Raw genomic sequence first — 15945 nt, 5'->3', positions numbered from 1 at the left:
GCAAGGAGCTCAAGAGGCAACAAAAAATGACATACCCTGAAATCCTGAGTCTAAATAACAAAGAAAAAAGATGGAGTAGCATTTGAAGTATTCTTGCAATAACAACAAAAAAGACCTGGGTAAAATATTTGACTTGCAAGCACTCTCAAGAAACTGAACAAGGATTGTAAATAACTAAAATTAGAGAAAAAAATTTCACTAAAACAATGAAATAAAGTGTGTGTGTGTGTGTGTGTGTGTGTGTTTAAGAGGGAAAAAAAGAGAGAATGACCTTTTGTGTGGGTTAAAAAATGCAACAGAGGAATCATCGAGCAATTTGTTTTAATACTTAAGTGGATGAAGAAAAAAGTGAAAGGAAAGAGGATTCTGAAGCACTTAGAGAAAAAAAAGGAAAGGAATGGATCACTAAATTAACAAAATAAACTAAATAAAGCCTTTCAATTAGGAAAAGGACTAGAAAAAGGAGAAAAGAAGTAAGCAGGAGAAATAAATGCTTATGGAAATACTATTTTCCTTTAAAGTAGATCAAGCAAAATTAATAATAGGAACAAAATAATGTGCCTCAAAAATCATTTAGTATGATCGAATATGGACCAGGGATGTTATGATGGTTGTTCAATATTTGGAAAGCAAAAGAATTTTGAAATATTAAAAATAAAAATATCCAAAATTTTGTGACTATCTCTAGATGTATAAAAAGTCTTCGACAAAGTACAATACTCATTTACGCTTTTTAAAAAACTTTACTAAGCATAGAATGAGAAATGTTTATAATATGTAATCAGAAAGATATCTAAAGCCAAATGCAACTATCATGTGCAGTGAGGAAACACTAGAAAGCTTTGCCAATAAAAAAGGAATAGACAAAACTAACAGAAATATATGTGGTCAAAGAACATGGATAGTCCTCAAAAGAAAAAAAATGCAAACTATTACAACCATACCAAAAAAAAATAATGTTCCACGTCACTAATAAAAGAAATGCACATCCAAATAACCTTGATGTTCTGCCACATGCTAAAAAAATTGGCAAAGATAAAAAATGGGAATAATCAATGTTGGAGGGTCCTAGGAAAAGATAAAGCACACTCACGAATGATGCAGCTATAAAAGGTGATACAACAAACCCTGAAAAACAATTTGCAATTATGTAAAAAGTAAAAAAGGATACAAATCTTTTGACCCAAAGTTTCTACTTTTAGGTCTATAACTTAAGATCACTGACAAAGGGTGGCTTTTTTTCCCCAGTCCCAAGAGGCAATATTTCAATTCTATTCTAGCACTTTAAACACCCCCTTCATTTCTGATTTTTCAATGAGTTCACCACATATATTCCCATGTACTAACTTTCTACTTTTTCCAGTCCTGCTTCTAGAAGAGCTATCAAGTAGGGAGAAGAACATAGAGCTCAGAGTCTAACCATAACAATACCAACTAGTTTCAACTTGGCTTTTACCTGTAGCTTGCTAATTGAGGGATTACTTCTGTGGACAAAAACCAGTAGTTTCTTAGCATATGCACATCTATGTATATGTACATAGTAAGAGAGAGACGGATTGGGACTGACCCTGTAATTTTAATACAGGGAACTTCTGGATATATATATTAAAAAAAAAAAAGAAAGAAAGACCTTCCTCTAAAATAGATATACATTTTCTGCAACTTACTGACTTGGAGAGCTGCCAAGAGCTCAGTCTTTTAAAATGACTTACCCAGGATCACACAACCAGTATCAGAAGCAGGAGTTAAACTCAGATCTTCATAACTTGCAAGTCAACTCTCTATTCACTATACCAATCTGCAGCTCACTGTATGGGGGGAGAGGGGTGGCACGGGAGAAGAGTGTGTCTCACACACACACAAAAGTGAGATTATGCTTGATGATGATGATGATGATTCCTTTGTAGAAGAGGATTCTTCCTCCATGAACCAGAAGTCTGAAATGCTCTGACTATAATTTCTCCCTCTTTCTAAACCTATTCATCATGGCTATGATATTATGGTTAGGCAACCCCACCACCCTCCCCCCACCTTGCCCTCACCTACTGTCATATATGCCTTCCTGAAACCCAACTGGTAAATTCCCAACCACTGGCCTTCACCCCTATTCATGCAGCTGAAGGCCACTGTGTCAAGGAGATTTATCACCAATTCATGCTATCTAACCTCACCTGTGGCCTCACTGCTCTGGGCAATCCTTTGCTTCTTTCCTGATTGACTTTCTTTTGCACTCCTCACAACTGCTATCCTTAACCTTTTTTCTTTCCTCAACACACCTACATAACTATTTATTCCCTGTATTTACATGATAGAGAAAGAGAACTGGATTTGTAATCAGTCTAACGACTTTATCTGGCAAGCCTTTTAGAACCCTGCTCAAACCCTAACTCAGCAACTTATTGTGTTGTCCTCGGTAATTAGTCATTTACTCTTTGTAAGCCTCCATTTCTTCGTCAATAAAATGAAGGCATTGGACTTACTAGTAGAACTAAAGGATCTTTTCCAGCTCCAAGTAGTATGATTACCCTCATTTTATTTACTTTTTTTTTTATGAGCAGAACCCTTTATTGAAAAGCGGTGTGAAAACCTCATTCCTGAAGGAGGGTCAGATGGAAAAACAACTGATGGTCTCAGGTGAGGATAAGGGCAACTTGGATAGGATGAACAGGAACGTCCTCATAGTGACGTTGGAACCTTCCCCTGGAGATAGGACTCGGGGGGTGAAGAGAAACAGCTCAGGCCACAGGGAAGTAATAAGGCAAGAGCTTGCGGTATATCTTCTCATCCTTCTCCAGGAATACACAGATCACCAAGCGATCCACTTTATTCTTGTGCTTCTCCAGCCACTCTCGGAAAGTGCCCACGACGATCTCGGCCGCTGGCTCACTGGGATACCCGAAGACGCCGGTGGAGATGCAAGGGAAGGCCACCGACCTCAGGCTGTTGTCGAGCACCAGCTGCAGGCTGTTAAGGTAACAACTGCGAAGCTCCTGCACTTGGCTGGGGTTCGGGTCTCCCTGCACCACGGGGCCCACGGTGTGAATAACATACTTAGCCGGCAGGTGGTAGCCCCCGGTGATCTTGGCTTTGCCCGTCTCACAGCGGTGCAGGGTCCGGCACTCCTCCTTGAGCAGATGCCCCGCCGCCAGGTGGATGCAGCCGTCCACGCTACCACCTCCCATCAGGGAACTGTTGGCCGCGTTCACGATGGCGTCTACCTGGAGCTTGGTTATGTCTCCCCGGAAGAGGGAGATCTTCTCATTCAGGACATTGTCGACCTGGTACCTGGATTTCACCACCTCGTCTGTAGCCTCGTTTACCTCTGAGTCCTTCCAGGTTGGTATTTTCTTCAAGGTGATGAAGTCTTGACAGAAAAAATGCTCTTCCCTCTGCTGGTCGCTCAGATAGTTCAGAAAAGCTTTTGCCTCCTTCCAATCGCTGGAGGTCTTGAGGTCCACTTTCGCCGCCATGGTTCGAGGGGAAGCCGCCAACTCAGACCGTGGACTGCACGCCACCCGGGGCAGTGCCTGGCAGCGGCAGCGCGGTGCCCAGGAGGGCAGTACACGGGAACTGCAGCTCGCGCCTACTCCACTAGTCCTCTTTTAAAGGGACAATGGCCCGGGGCTGACGTGACAGTAGTCACACTGCTTGTTAGTGACATAAACAGCCCTATAGAAACCTGACTCCTCCTAGTCCGAGACGCTTCACGGCAGGGAGGATGTGGGTCCGATAGGGCAGGAGTGAGTTACCCAGGGACTGCCGCCTGTCTTCACCCCTTCTCCACTCTCCCCCACCTTCTCCCCCACACTTTCATACCACTATTCTGCCAGTGACAAGGGTCAGAGACACAACTTTCTCTTTCCTCTCCTTCCCCTTCATCCCTTCGGAGTCGCTAAATCTCGTCAATTCTGCCTACACAGCTTCTCTTCCATTGTTCCCTTCTTCCCATTCCCACCGCCACCACTATAGTTTTTTGTTTTGCTCCTTTTTGTATCCCCGGTGCTTAGCACAGTTCTTGGCACATAGCAGGCATTTAATAAATGTTGACGGGATTGAATTGGATCTCATCATTTCTTGTCTCCTACTTGCTTTTCCTGGGTCTAATTCCGCACAGCTGTCACACATAAACAATCTCCTTAAAGTAAAGGTTGGATCTTGCCATTCTCCTGCTTAAGAAGCCTTTGGATTTTCTAATATCTTTGCTTTAGCATTTATAAAGTCCTTTACCGTCTGAATCCAGCCTATGTTTCCAGGCTTATTTAGCACTGATCCTTTTCATGAACTGTACTTTCTAGACAAAACAACTGCCAAACTGGTCTTGAACTTAGCATTCCACCTTCTGCTTCCAATCTTTGCACAGGCCATTCTTTGTGCCTGAAATGTATTCCTCATCAATTCCATCTTTTCTTTTTAGCCTTTATTCAAGGCTCACCTGTATATCATAGGCTTAGCACTGGAATGGTTCTCAGAGGCTATTTACTAAAAACCCCTCATTTAACAGATAAGGAAGCTGATACCTAAAATGATTGTCATTTTAGGTATAATCTCCTATGGAGAGAAGCCTTTCCTAATTCTAGTACTTGTTATTTTAGCCTTTCTCCCTTCTCTTCTCCCTTACACAGATGTTATCTGTGTAAATAGTATATCCAGAAGCTCCTAGAGGGTAGGGACTATTTTTTCCCATAGTCTCAGTAATCCTGATACCTAACAGTGCATTGCACATAAATCAATGTCTAATAAATGCCGGGAGAACTGAATTGAATTGAAATGAATGGAAATAATATCATAGAATGGAAAGTGTTGGATTCAAGAGTCAGAAAACTTGTATTTCATTCCAAGTTCTCATTTTTACTAGCAGAATATGGGCAAATTAACTTTACCCAGTATAAAATGAGAAAAATAACATTTTAATACCTTTCTCACAGGGCTGTTATAAGGGAAACATTACTTAAGTCTTAAAGGACTATAATACATGCTAGTTATTTACTATCATCACTCTTTACTGGCCCCTTCCTTTTCCATTACTTTTAAGCATACTCAGGTAACCTCTATTTAAAAAAAAAAAAAATCTTTCTCTTGATCCTGATACTCCCTTTAGCTATTACACTATTTAGCTATCACCTTCCTCTTTACACATTTCCTCTCTTGTCCCCTCCTTCAGCCATCTAAATTCCACCCCTTTCCATTTTACAAGAATTACATTCTCAGAGAGGTCACCAATGACCTCCTTCTAGCCAAATCTAAGGGTCTTTTTGTAGTCTCATTCTCCTTGATATTTCTCTGGCATCTTAGTGTTGAAAATGGATATCTTGAAACTCTCTAGTCCTTGATTTCCAATGATACTGCATCATCCAAATTCTCCTCTTAAAAAATTAAAAACAAAAAGCTTCTTCATTTGATTGTCATGTTTTCTATATCCTAAATGTGAGACTTCTCCAAAGCATGGCCCTTTCTCATTCCAACAAACAAATCATCTAGTCCCATGGCTATGAATACTGTAGATAGCAGCCAAATGGACACCAGTTTGTCATTTGAAAAATACCTTGGGTTTTTTTTTTGACTCTGTCTCTTTGTTCTTTCAACCTCCAATCTCTGCTTATCAAAATCATGTCTATACTTTCAGATCCAACTCAAATGCTGCCCTCTTTCATGAAACCTTCCTTCCACCTTAAGAAAATTTTTCCTTTCTTGAAACTTCCAAAAGGTTATTTTCTATATACATCTAAGGGGTCATATCTATTTTGTTTTAGAATTATTTGGGTGTTAAATTCACTTATCAATATTTATTAAGGACCTTCTGGGAAAGATACAAAGATTAAAAAGCTGGTTCCTATGATCTAAGGAGAAATCAGAACCGAATATAGATAAATATGTACAAATACAAATTAAAACATGCAAGAAATGATATGAGCCCAAATGACTGGGAAATCACTTTTATTACAGGAGGTAATGAAATTATGCATATATTCTCTTCAATATTATTCTCCCCACCGCTTTGTAGGTATTAACTTTTTTTAACCTTTATATGTATCAATGTCCAGCACAGTGTTTTGAAAATAGTAAGCAATCAAAAAACATGTTTGAATGAAAGACTGACAAATTCACATCACAACCCTGCTCCCCAGAATTCACTGAAGCTCATCCAAGGAAAACAGCAAGATGAACTTAAGAGTCTGGAAATCCTACCTCTATCATCTATTAGAAAACATGGACATGGATAAGACAATTTCTAAGTCTCCATTTCTTCGATCATAAAACAGTAATAATAATGTCTGTAGTATCTAACTGAAGTGGTTGTAATGTTAAAATGAGATAATGTGTGTAAAATATTTTATAGACCTTAAAGTATTATATAAATACCGAACAGAATCATTTTAAATTCTAAATTATTTATTTCTTCTTTCTTTTTCTTTTCTTTTTTGAGTTTGGGTTCTCTTACCTTCTCCACACTAGATATACAATGGTCTCTTATGGTTCCAATCCCATTGCTGAACAGGATGAAAAGTTTAACCTGTTTCCAATCCAGGCTGGTTTATCCCTCTTAGGCAACCCAATGGCTCTATTAGCATTAGGTCTCCTATAGTTCAGAACTTCAAAGCTTAAGGAATCCATCAGTAAGAACTACAAGTGTATGCCAACATACCATGCCTATCTTTCCAACTATCTATGTCACCTTTGTTTTAATATTTCATTTTCATCTAAAGCTTAATATATCTAAACCAAGCATAGAATCTTCTTTAATTAATAAAACTACCTTTTCCCATCTTCCTCATTTCTTTTTTATAGTACCATTCTTCTCATAGTTTCCTGGGCTTAAAATCTTGGAGTCAATTTTAAGTCATTTTTGGTTCTTCTCTTTCTTACATTCTTCACATCCAGTCATTCATATTAAATACTGTTGGTTCTTTCTTCACTTTGACTTGTTATCTTTCTACTACATGCCCACTTCTATCATCCTGATCCTTTATATAAGTGGGGGTGAACTCAAACAGAAATGGATATTGACTTAGATAACCACAAATTAATGTTGTCTATGTTGATTTGCATTTTTATTTCATTAAACATTTCCCAATTACATTTTAATCTGGTTTGGGCCATACTGAGCAGTTTGGCTGATCAAATTCACCTACAGACAAGAGTTTGACATTTCTACCCTAGACTACAACAAATGTCTTCTAACTAGTATTTCCCTTTCTAATCAGATTAATATTCCCTAGATAATATAACCATCATGTTATTTTACTTCTCAAAAACCTTCATGGCTTCCTATCACCTAATGAATCAACTCTTTTGCTTAGTTTTTTGCACTGCAGCATTCTTATTTTCCGTTACCCCCTACACCATGTACTCCCCAGTCAAGCATGTATTTGCACACACATTATGCTCATGTTAAACTCCTTCCCTTCCTGAAACAGTCACCACATTTACCCAAGACTAAGCCCTTTCTTTCACATTCTAGCTCAAATCATAATTCCCTAGGAAGCCTTCAGCAGTAACATCATACCACACTAATGGCTCCTTGCTCTCTTTTTTGTTTCCTATAGCACACACACACACACACATACACATACACACAACTTACATACTGAGTTAATCTCTAATTGTGTGACATAAAATATTAGCATATTGTATATAATTTGCATATAATACTGCCTTATATATTAATTCCCAGAAGTAGTTTATGAAAATAGGTCTCATTTTATAGTTATACTTTGAATACTCATAAAATAGTCTCATTATTTTTTCCTTCCCAACCAGATTGTAAGTTCTTTAATGTGAGGGACCATATTTTATTCATCTCTGTATCTCTCTTAGTGACTAGAACAATGTTCTATACATAGTAAGTGGTTAATATATTTTTAATTGAATTTATTATACTCAATCTTTTAATGAAAAAGGCAATATCACTGAGGACTCTAATGATTCAATTCAATTCAAAAAAATTTTATTAAATAACTGACTAAATTGACTATCTGTCAAAATGAATATTTACTAGAACATAGATTATGGAGGAATAGAGAAATAATGGAAGTTTAAGTTCATTAACTCATAGCTAATCCTTGCATTAACTCACTAATAGATTCATATAATTACTAGGCCACATGATCCTGGACTTTTCTAGACTTTCAGAAGAAGGCACAGTAGAGGAATCCACCTTATCTCAGTTTGCCTCTAGAATGAAGCTGGACCAAGTCATCAAAAGCCAAAATCAAAAATCAGACTGATGACTTGATACAATCCTTAATAAACTACATATTTGGCATCTGTTTCAGAGCAGACTATGTAACAGGAACTCGGAAAAAGTCTCTGGAAAGTTAGCAGTAATCAATCCTTCACTTACACATCAAATCTGTAGAAGATAGGGTTCTACATTAGTAAATGCATGAAACAGGAGCCTGATTTGACACCCATTTATCAATGCTGCTTTAGGCATAATAAAATCAATCCTGCCATTACAAGGAGAGGTGAACTTGATGACCCACTAGAGATTTTCCCAATCTGAATGATTCTATAAATTCCCTTAAAATCATAAAAAAATTGATTAAGGATTCATGTAGGTGTTTGGACTATAAACACAAATTAATTTCTGCTCCAGCTGCAAATTTTCTCATCTTTGTAAGTAGCACCTTTATGTCTGAGATATTTCTGCAGAAAAACTATGAGAAGAGATAAAACTAGACAGGACTCCCCAGAGTTTTGTTTTGAATCATTTTCTTCTAATTTCTGAAATAACTTTGCATCTTGCTTCTGTCCACAAACATTTGTCACTGAAAATCTGTTTCAGTTGAAAATTAAATATAGTTATATACTGATTTAATAAGAAACTAAATGTTCCATTGAGAATTTCTTTATTCAAAATACTTTGTTACTGTTCTAACTAATCTACTTGTTTGCATTTCTAGTACTAGATATACTACTGCTCTATATTTTTACTAAAAAGCAATTTTCCTATTTAAATGCTGCTCTTATAAGAAATTTACACACTCATGTTTATTATTATATATCTTACTTTTTAAAAAAAATTTTTAATTAACCCCTCCTCAAGAAAAAAAGAACTAGTTTCTATTTAGAATTTTACCCCTTACCTATTAGATTTCAGTAAGTAGAAACCAAAGAAAATTGCAAATGTCAACAATTTTTGAAAGATTCATTTATCAACCAATACATTTCTGGTTCACACATGTATTCAAAATGGAGTCAGATTACAAAACAAAAATGAACAAATGTATCATGGGAAATGTTCCCAAATGCACGGGAGGAAAATGTACAGCACCCCAAAAAATGTACTCTGCTATGACATCACAGCTGTTTCTTCTATAAAAGAAGCTAAATCGTGCAGCAAGCTATAATTTCTCAAATAAAAGGAATAAAAGATTAAAGCAAAGAGAAACATGTCAGTAATAAAAGCTTAGGGTACCAACCAGATGTCAGCCTTATTAAAATATCACATCAGGCAAAGATTAAATAGAACTCTTCTCATATTGCTTGAGAAACAACTTAAAATAGTAGCTATGGTACCACGCTTGAGGCTAGACAGATCTGAATTCAAATCTAGCCTTTGACTAATGTACTGATAGTGTACTGACTGTGTTACCCTAAGCAAGTCACTCAATTCCTCAAGTGTCTAGGCCAGAAGTGTAAAAAACAAGCCTATATGCTGCCCACTTAGTGTTCCTCAAATCAATTGGAAAATATTTAACAAAATAAATTTAAAAATAAGACAATGTTTATATATATATATATATATATATATATGTGTGTGTGTGTGTGTGTGTGTGTGTGTGTATGTGTGTGTGCGTGGTTTTCTAAGGTGTGGTGAATCCTATAGTTCTCACACCAAAGATTTGCATATCTCAAATTCTGAAAATTCATAAACACATACCTGCTCTTGTTATTTGCTCAAAACAATTTCTAAGTCAGCATATCAAGGTAGGAAGTCAGGTTCATCCAGAATCAACATCCCTTCACAAAGATCTTAATCTGATGTCTCATTTTGGCATACAAGGTGATCCCAAGCTTTCAAAAACTAATATAGCATTCATTACAAGTTCTGGTGGTTTTTGTCAAGCTTAAAAGACTTTGAGAATGAACTCAGTGTATGTTTGATGATAAGTTTTAAGTCAAAGACTCCTCACCAGAAGATGAATTTTTCAGCAAACCACAACTTTCCAATACTTCCTAATAAATCTTACAGAGATTGTGATATATGTCAGTGAAAGGAATAAACATAATGAAGGAATTATAGCTCCTTGAAGAAACATTTAAAGCATACAGAAATGAGTATGCTTTTCTTGATTTGGAATTGACTTTCAAGCCACTGACCAATAAATACTAAGTACCTACTAGATAATCATTTTGAGAGTCTAATTAGTGAAGCTTTAGTAGAATATCATTCATTCAACATATTTTAGTCCATGGTCCAGGGCCTTACAAAGACTCTGGACTCACATAGACTGGATTTGATCCTAGGGGTCTAAACTTAAGAAAGATCATTTTCTCTCTTTGACTCACTCTTCCCCACCTGGAAGCTTTCAGGAATGTTTCCAAAAATGCTCATGGTACAATTTACATATAGACTTCCTTAAATATGGTTAATAGAGTCCCTAATTTCTGTACAGGTCCTCAAAATACTAATGTATACAGGGCATAGAAAAGTCTTAATTTCATACCACATAAATCCTACCATGCAAAAGATTCCCAGTAACTCAAGAATGATGACAAAAACATAAAGAATTCAAATAGCAGCCCAATAGTTAAACCCCAGAAGGGAACTGAACTTGAGTTTCCTATAAGAACAGTACTCTGTCAGGCATAAACAGTTCTTCCTTAGAACCCCTGGAAGCTCTTTGAGAACTGCCAAACAAGTAATTTTCATCCTGTCAGACAATGTCCCAGTAAATCATGGCTTTGTTCCCTAAGTCGTATCCTGTTTAGGAACTAAGTGGACACTCCTATTCTTTCTCTTAAGAAGCATACTGCATCAGGAAATCTTTCCCTCTCTAGAATACTGAGAGAAGCTGCATCCATTCAGGCATGAAGGCTAAGTAGCAATTGAGGCAAATAATCTCCTCTTTTACCTAGTCCAAGAAAACCTAAATAAATAAGTAAATGAATGAATGAATCTGGGAGGGGAAAACTCTCAGGATTTTTGGCCAAAGAGAAATGACTGATTAAACTACTTTCTAGAAAAAAGAAAGGAAAAAAACTAGAGGTCCTGAAGAAAGCCAGAGAAACTAACCAACTCACTTTAAAAGAGAGCATAAAGGGAAGATTGTATCTCAGTCAAGTCAGTCATAAAGTGGAACTCTTTGAGAATGAACAACAACAGTCATAAAGAGGTAACCCAAATCTTGAATTTAATCAATAAATGACCAATAAGTCTGCTCAGTATCTATGAACAAGGACCTTCCAAGCAATGGCTCACTCAGTCACTTTCTCAGTGATGAGTGACTCCTCTCATCAGCCTTCTTATACTTACTGAGCACCTTCTATGTGTTTCCAGAGATATAAAAATGAATGACAGACTACATGCCATAAAGATGCTTATAATCTAAAAGAAAATTTATGCTTGTCTATCACATTTCTAGTTTACCAAGGTACACAAAAATATAAACTAGATAAATTTCCAACTCTTGTCTAAACTCCTTAGAAATTAAAATGATGTGAAAATCCCTCATACAAGCTGGATTTCATTTATATGTTAGTTTATCGAATAGTTTTTTCTCCCATTTTTAGTCTTTAAGAGATGACTGATCAAAGGAAAGGCTATATTGGAAAATGCAGGTGGTGCTTTAAAAGATAGCAATAAATATTTTAAATATATTAAAATCTATTTAAAATTGAGATGAAACAAAGAAGAAAATATGCAATTTAACCAATTTTCATTTTTGAGTCCCCTCAACACATTTTTTCGTTTCTCTTCCAATATATATTGTATGTAAAGAACCCTCCTAATGAAATCAAAGGATGGGTCCACACTGATCCATTTAATAGTCCATTTAGGCTGACCATTATTGTGAGAATTTGAGCTTATCTGACATTCTCTGAAAAGTTTAAACTATTTTTAACTTCAACCAAAGCAAAGTACCATCTCTATTAAAAAAAAACAAACCTCTAATATCCATAGAATTCTGATTTTTAAAGAAGTCATCCCCAACTTATTTACAGAAAGGCCACTATAAAGTAAAATTTAAAAAGCACATGATAATTGAGAGCATTAAGTTTACTTAAGCAAGCATGCAAGAAGGAGGGCTGAGAATCTTATTCCTCTTCAATGAAGCTGAACAAAGTTTAAAGAAAGCCTACATATGAACACATAATATAACTAGAAATATACTCTCCCCTGAAAGATGCCTTCAAAGAAAAAATAAATTCTATACTTCATGTTTGGGACATTAAGCCTATTGGAAAAAATTATAATTAATTAAAAATAATATAAATCTAAGAATTTCTTGGTCAAAGAGAGAGGTGGCTAAACAGAATCCCCTCATGCCTTGGGACCTGTCCCAAATTTGGATATAGAAATCTGGAAGAGGTCATATCTTGAGATTTTTTTTTGTCAGCATCATAGAACAATAGAAATAATCTCCTTCTGAAATTGGTGTATTCCTTCCTTGACCATTTCCCATCAAAGAAACCAGATCCTCCTTGTAATTAACATTTTAATCCTTTTGAAATAGAGAAGATGTCACTTAAGTGAGTCATAACTTCTATGGTTTGGTACAGAATGCAAAGATCTCAGCTATATAAGAGATACTTTTTGTTCTAAAGCTTGGTGACAACTTGTAATTCCTATTCCCCAGGTCCTTCATTTTTGCTCTTGACCTTTCATATATCTTCCTAAAGGGAAAATTCTGGTAAGAATTTTAGACTAGAAAAAAATTATTGCTCAATATTTTCAGTTGACCTAAAAAGGAAGTTTTCTATGTGCTTCTACAATTCCTAAAAGTCTAAAAAAGCACTGCCCTTCTCCTTTGAACTGGGGAAAGAGTAAATGCTGAACACCCTTAAAATTTCTGTACTGCACAAACAAGACTAAGTAAGCAAATATTTATTGACTACCTACCATGTGTTAAATACTGTGCTAAGCACTGAGGATACAAAATACAGTCTCTGCTCTCAAGGAGTCTGCAATCGGATTATGAGGAAGACAATATGCATATAACTGTGTACCAACAAGAGATAATTATATACTATATATATATATATATATATATATATATATATATATATATACTATAAGGATGAATTATAGATAGTCTCAGTCAGAGGAAAGGTACTTAAAGAAGACTGGGAAAGGTTTGTTGCAAAAGAATAAACTTCAGCTAAGACTTGAAGGAAACCAGTGAAACCAAAAAGTGAAGATGAGGAGGGAGAGAGTTCCAGGCATGAGGTACAGTCAATGAAAAGTCCCTATGTCAAGAGCTGGAGTATTATCTTCAAAAGACAGCAAGGAATCAAGTGTCACTGGTTCATTAGACTGTATGAAGGGAAGTCAAGTGTGAAAAGACTGGAAAAGTAGAAAGAAATCCAATTATGAAGGCTTTACAAGTCAAAGAATTTTATATTTGATCCTGAGAGTAGTGGGAAACTATTGAATTTACTGAATTAGGGAGGTGACATGGTCAGATTTGTGCTTTAGGAAGATGGATTGATAGCTGAGTGGACAATGGTCTAAGTGAGGAGACCAACAGAAGGCTATTTCCATAGTCTACATGTGAGATGATAAGGAAGTGAACCAGGGTAGTAGTGTGTCAAAAAAAGAATGTCTATGATAGATGTGACACAGGTAAAGTTAACAAGACTTGGCAACTATTTGTGTATGAAAGGTATAAAAGAGTGAGGAGTTGAAGATGACTACTAGGATCTGAGCTTGGGTGACCAGGAGAATGGTGGTACTCTTGGTAGCAACATGGAAATTAAGAAGATGGGATGAATTCAGTTTGGGACATGTTAAGTTTATGGTATTTATAACATTATCTAATTTGAGATGCCTAATAGTAGTTGGAGACTTAAGAGAAGAGGTTAAAAGAAAAGTTAGGGTTGTACAAATAAGTCTGAGAATCCATTAGCACATGAACTAAAATTGAATCCGTAGGAGCTGATGAGATCACTAAACAAAATAGCATTCAGAAATAAGAGATCCCTATGATTTTCGTTAAATATTTTATTTTTCTTCAATTACATGTGGAAACAATTTTTGTTGTTGTTTTCAAGTTTTGAGTTTTAAGTTCTGTCCCTTCCTTCCCTCCCTCTCTGCAGTAAGCAATATGATGTAGGTTATACATGTGCAATCATGTAAAACATTTCCATGTTAGTCATGTTTTGGAAGAAAAAGAAAGGAAGAAAGAAAAAAGAAAAAGAGAGATAAAAAAACAAAGATAGACAAAATAGTATATTTCAGTATGTATTCAAACAGTATCAGTTTTTCCTCTAAATATGAATAGCACTTTTTATCATGAGTCCTTTGGAATTGTCTTGTATCATTGTATTGCTGAGAATAGCTAAGTCATTCACTATTCTTCATCATACAATATTGCTGTTACTGTATACAATATTCTCCTAGTTCTGCTCATTTCACTTCATATCAGTTCATTTAAGTTTTTCCAGGGTTTTCTGAAACCATCCTGTTTGTCATTTCTTATAGCATAGTGGTATTCCATCACAATCATATGCCACAACTTATTTAGTCATTTCCCAGTTATTGGCATCCCTTCACCTTTCAATATCTATGATTAATGAGTATGAACTAGATGAAGATCCAGGAGACTAAGATGATCAAGTATCTTCATCCACAATGAAGATCTAGTTTTCAAAGGAGATTAAAAAAGGGAGGTAGATAGGTGTAGGAGAGCCAAGAAAATTTAAAGAAAAGGTAGTGTCAAGGAGAAAAAAGTGATTGACGGTATAAAAGGTTGCAGGGAAGTCAAAGAGGATAAGAATTGAGAAAAAACCATTGGATTTGTCAGTTAAGAGATCATTGGTAACTTTGGAGACCATAGTTACAACTGAATGAGGTTAGAAACAAGATTTCTGAGAGGTAAGAAAAAAAGTAATAGGGAAACAAAGAGGAATTGACTATAGACATATACACATACATGCAAATATAGATACATACACATATAGTATACATATGCATATATTATATTTTTGGCATTTAGCATACTCTATCCTATATTATAGTCATTTCCCTACTTATAATGTGCGGCCATACTTAATACCTTGAAGGCAATGACTCTTTTATGCTTAAGAGGTAGCATAGAAGAACAGAAGTAAGATCAGATTTCCTGTCAAAGGACCAAGGTCCAAATCTTGATTCTGTTACTTAGTACCTCTGTGGCGTTGGGAAAATCACCTCATTTGTCTGGGTCTCATCTTCCTCATTTGTAAATTGAGGAGACTGTACTAAAAGACTTTTATGGCATTTTTCTTTTTTTTTTTAATTAAAGCTTTTTAGTTTAAAAAATATATGCATGGTTAATTTTTCAACATTAACCCTTGCAAAACCTTGTGTTCCAATCCCCCCCTTTTCCTACCCCCTCTCCTAGATAGAAAATAGTCTAATATATGTTAAGCATGGTAAAAATATATGCATACAGATTTACTGAGTCATCTTGCTGCACAAGAAAAATCTAATCAAAAAGGGAAAAAATGAGAAAGAAAATAAAATGAAAGCAAACAACAAAAAAAAGAGTGAAAATGTCATGTTGTGATCTACACTCAATTCCCATAGTCCTCTCTCTGGGTGTAGATGGCTCTCTTCATCCAAGATCATTGGACCTGACAAATCATTTCTTTGCTGAAAAGAGTCACCTTATGGCACCTTTCAATCTCCATAAAAGCTAAGTAGGACAAACAGTAAGCACTAAAGTATTATTTAATTGATTATGTTACACAAATCAACATGCAAGTACATATTTATCACTTTTTATAGCTACCTTTCAT

At 35.8% G+C, this 15945-nt stretch overlaps 2 protein-coding genes across 4 annotated transcripts in view; both read right to left on the bottom strand.

Moving 5' to 3' along the window:
* Window positions 1–15945, bottom strand: part of CFAP58 (cilia and flagella associated protein 58) — a 109667-nt gene that overhangs the window by 28255 nt on the left and 65467 nt on the right. The window lies entirely within an intron of this gene.
* On the bottom strand, window positions 2517–3602 carry LOC116421888 (ADP-ribose glycohydrolase MACROD1-like). The gene has a single exon (XM_031955807.1). It carries the CDS (start codon window positions 3468–3470, stop codon window positions 2736–2738), a length of 735 nt encoding a protein of 244 aa, XP_031811667.1. The 5' UTR covers window positions 3471–3602; the 3' UTR covers window positions 2517–2735.

This window comes from Sarcophilus harrisii, chromosome 2, assembly GCF_902635505.1.
Source record: "Sarcophilus harrisii chromosome 2, mSarHar1.11, whole genome shotgun sequence".
NCBI classification, from domain to species: Eukaryota; Metazoa; Chordata; class Mammalia; order Dasyuromorphia; family Dasyuridae; genus Sarcophilus; species Sarcophilus harrisii.
The sequence above is the reverse complement of the archived record's forward strand: the minus strand, read 5'-3'. Positions and strand labels throughout refer to the sequence as shown.

Coding starts and splice junctions, on each gene's coding strand:
- LOC116421888 (XM_031955807.1), bottom strand. CDS start 3,470: ATGGCGGCGAAAGTGGACCTCAAGACCTCCAGCGATTGGAAGGAGGCA.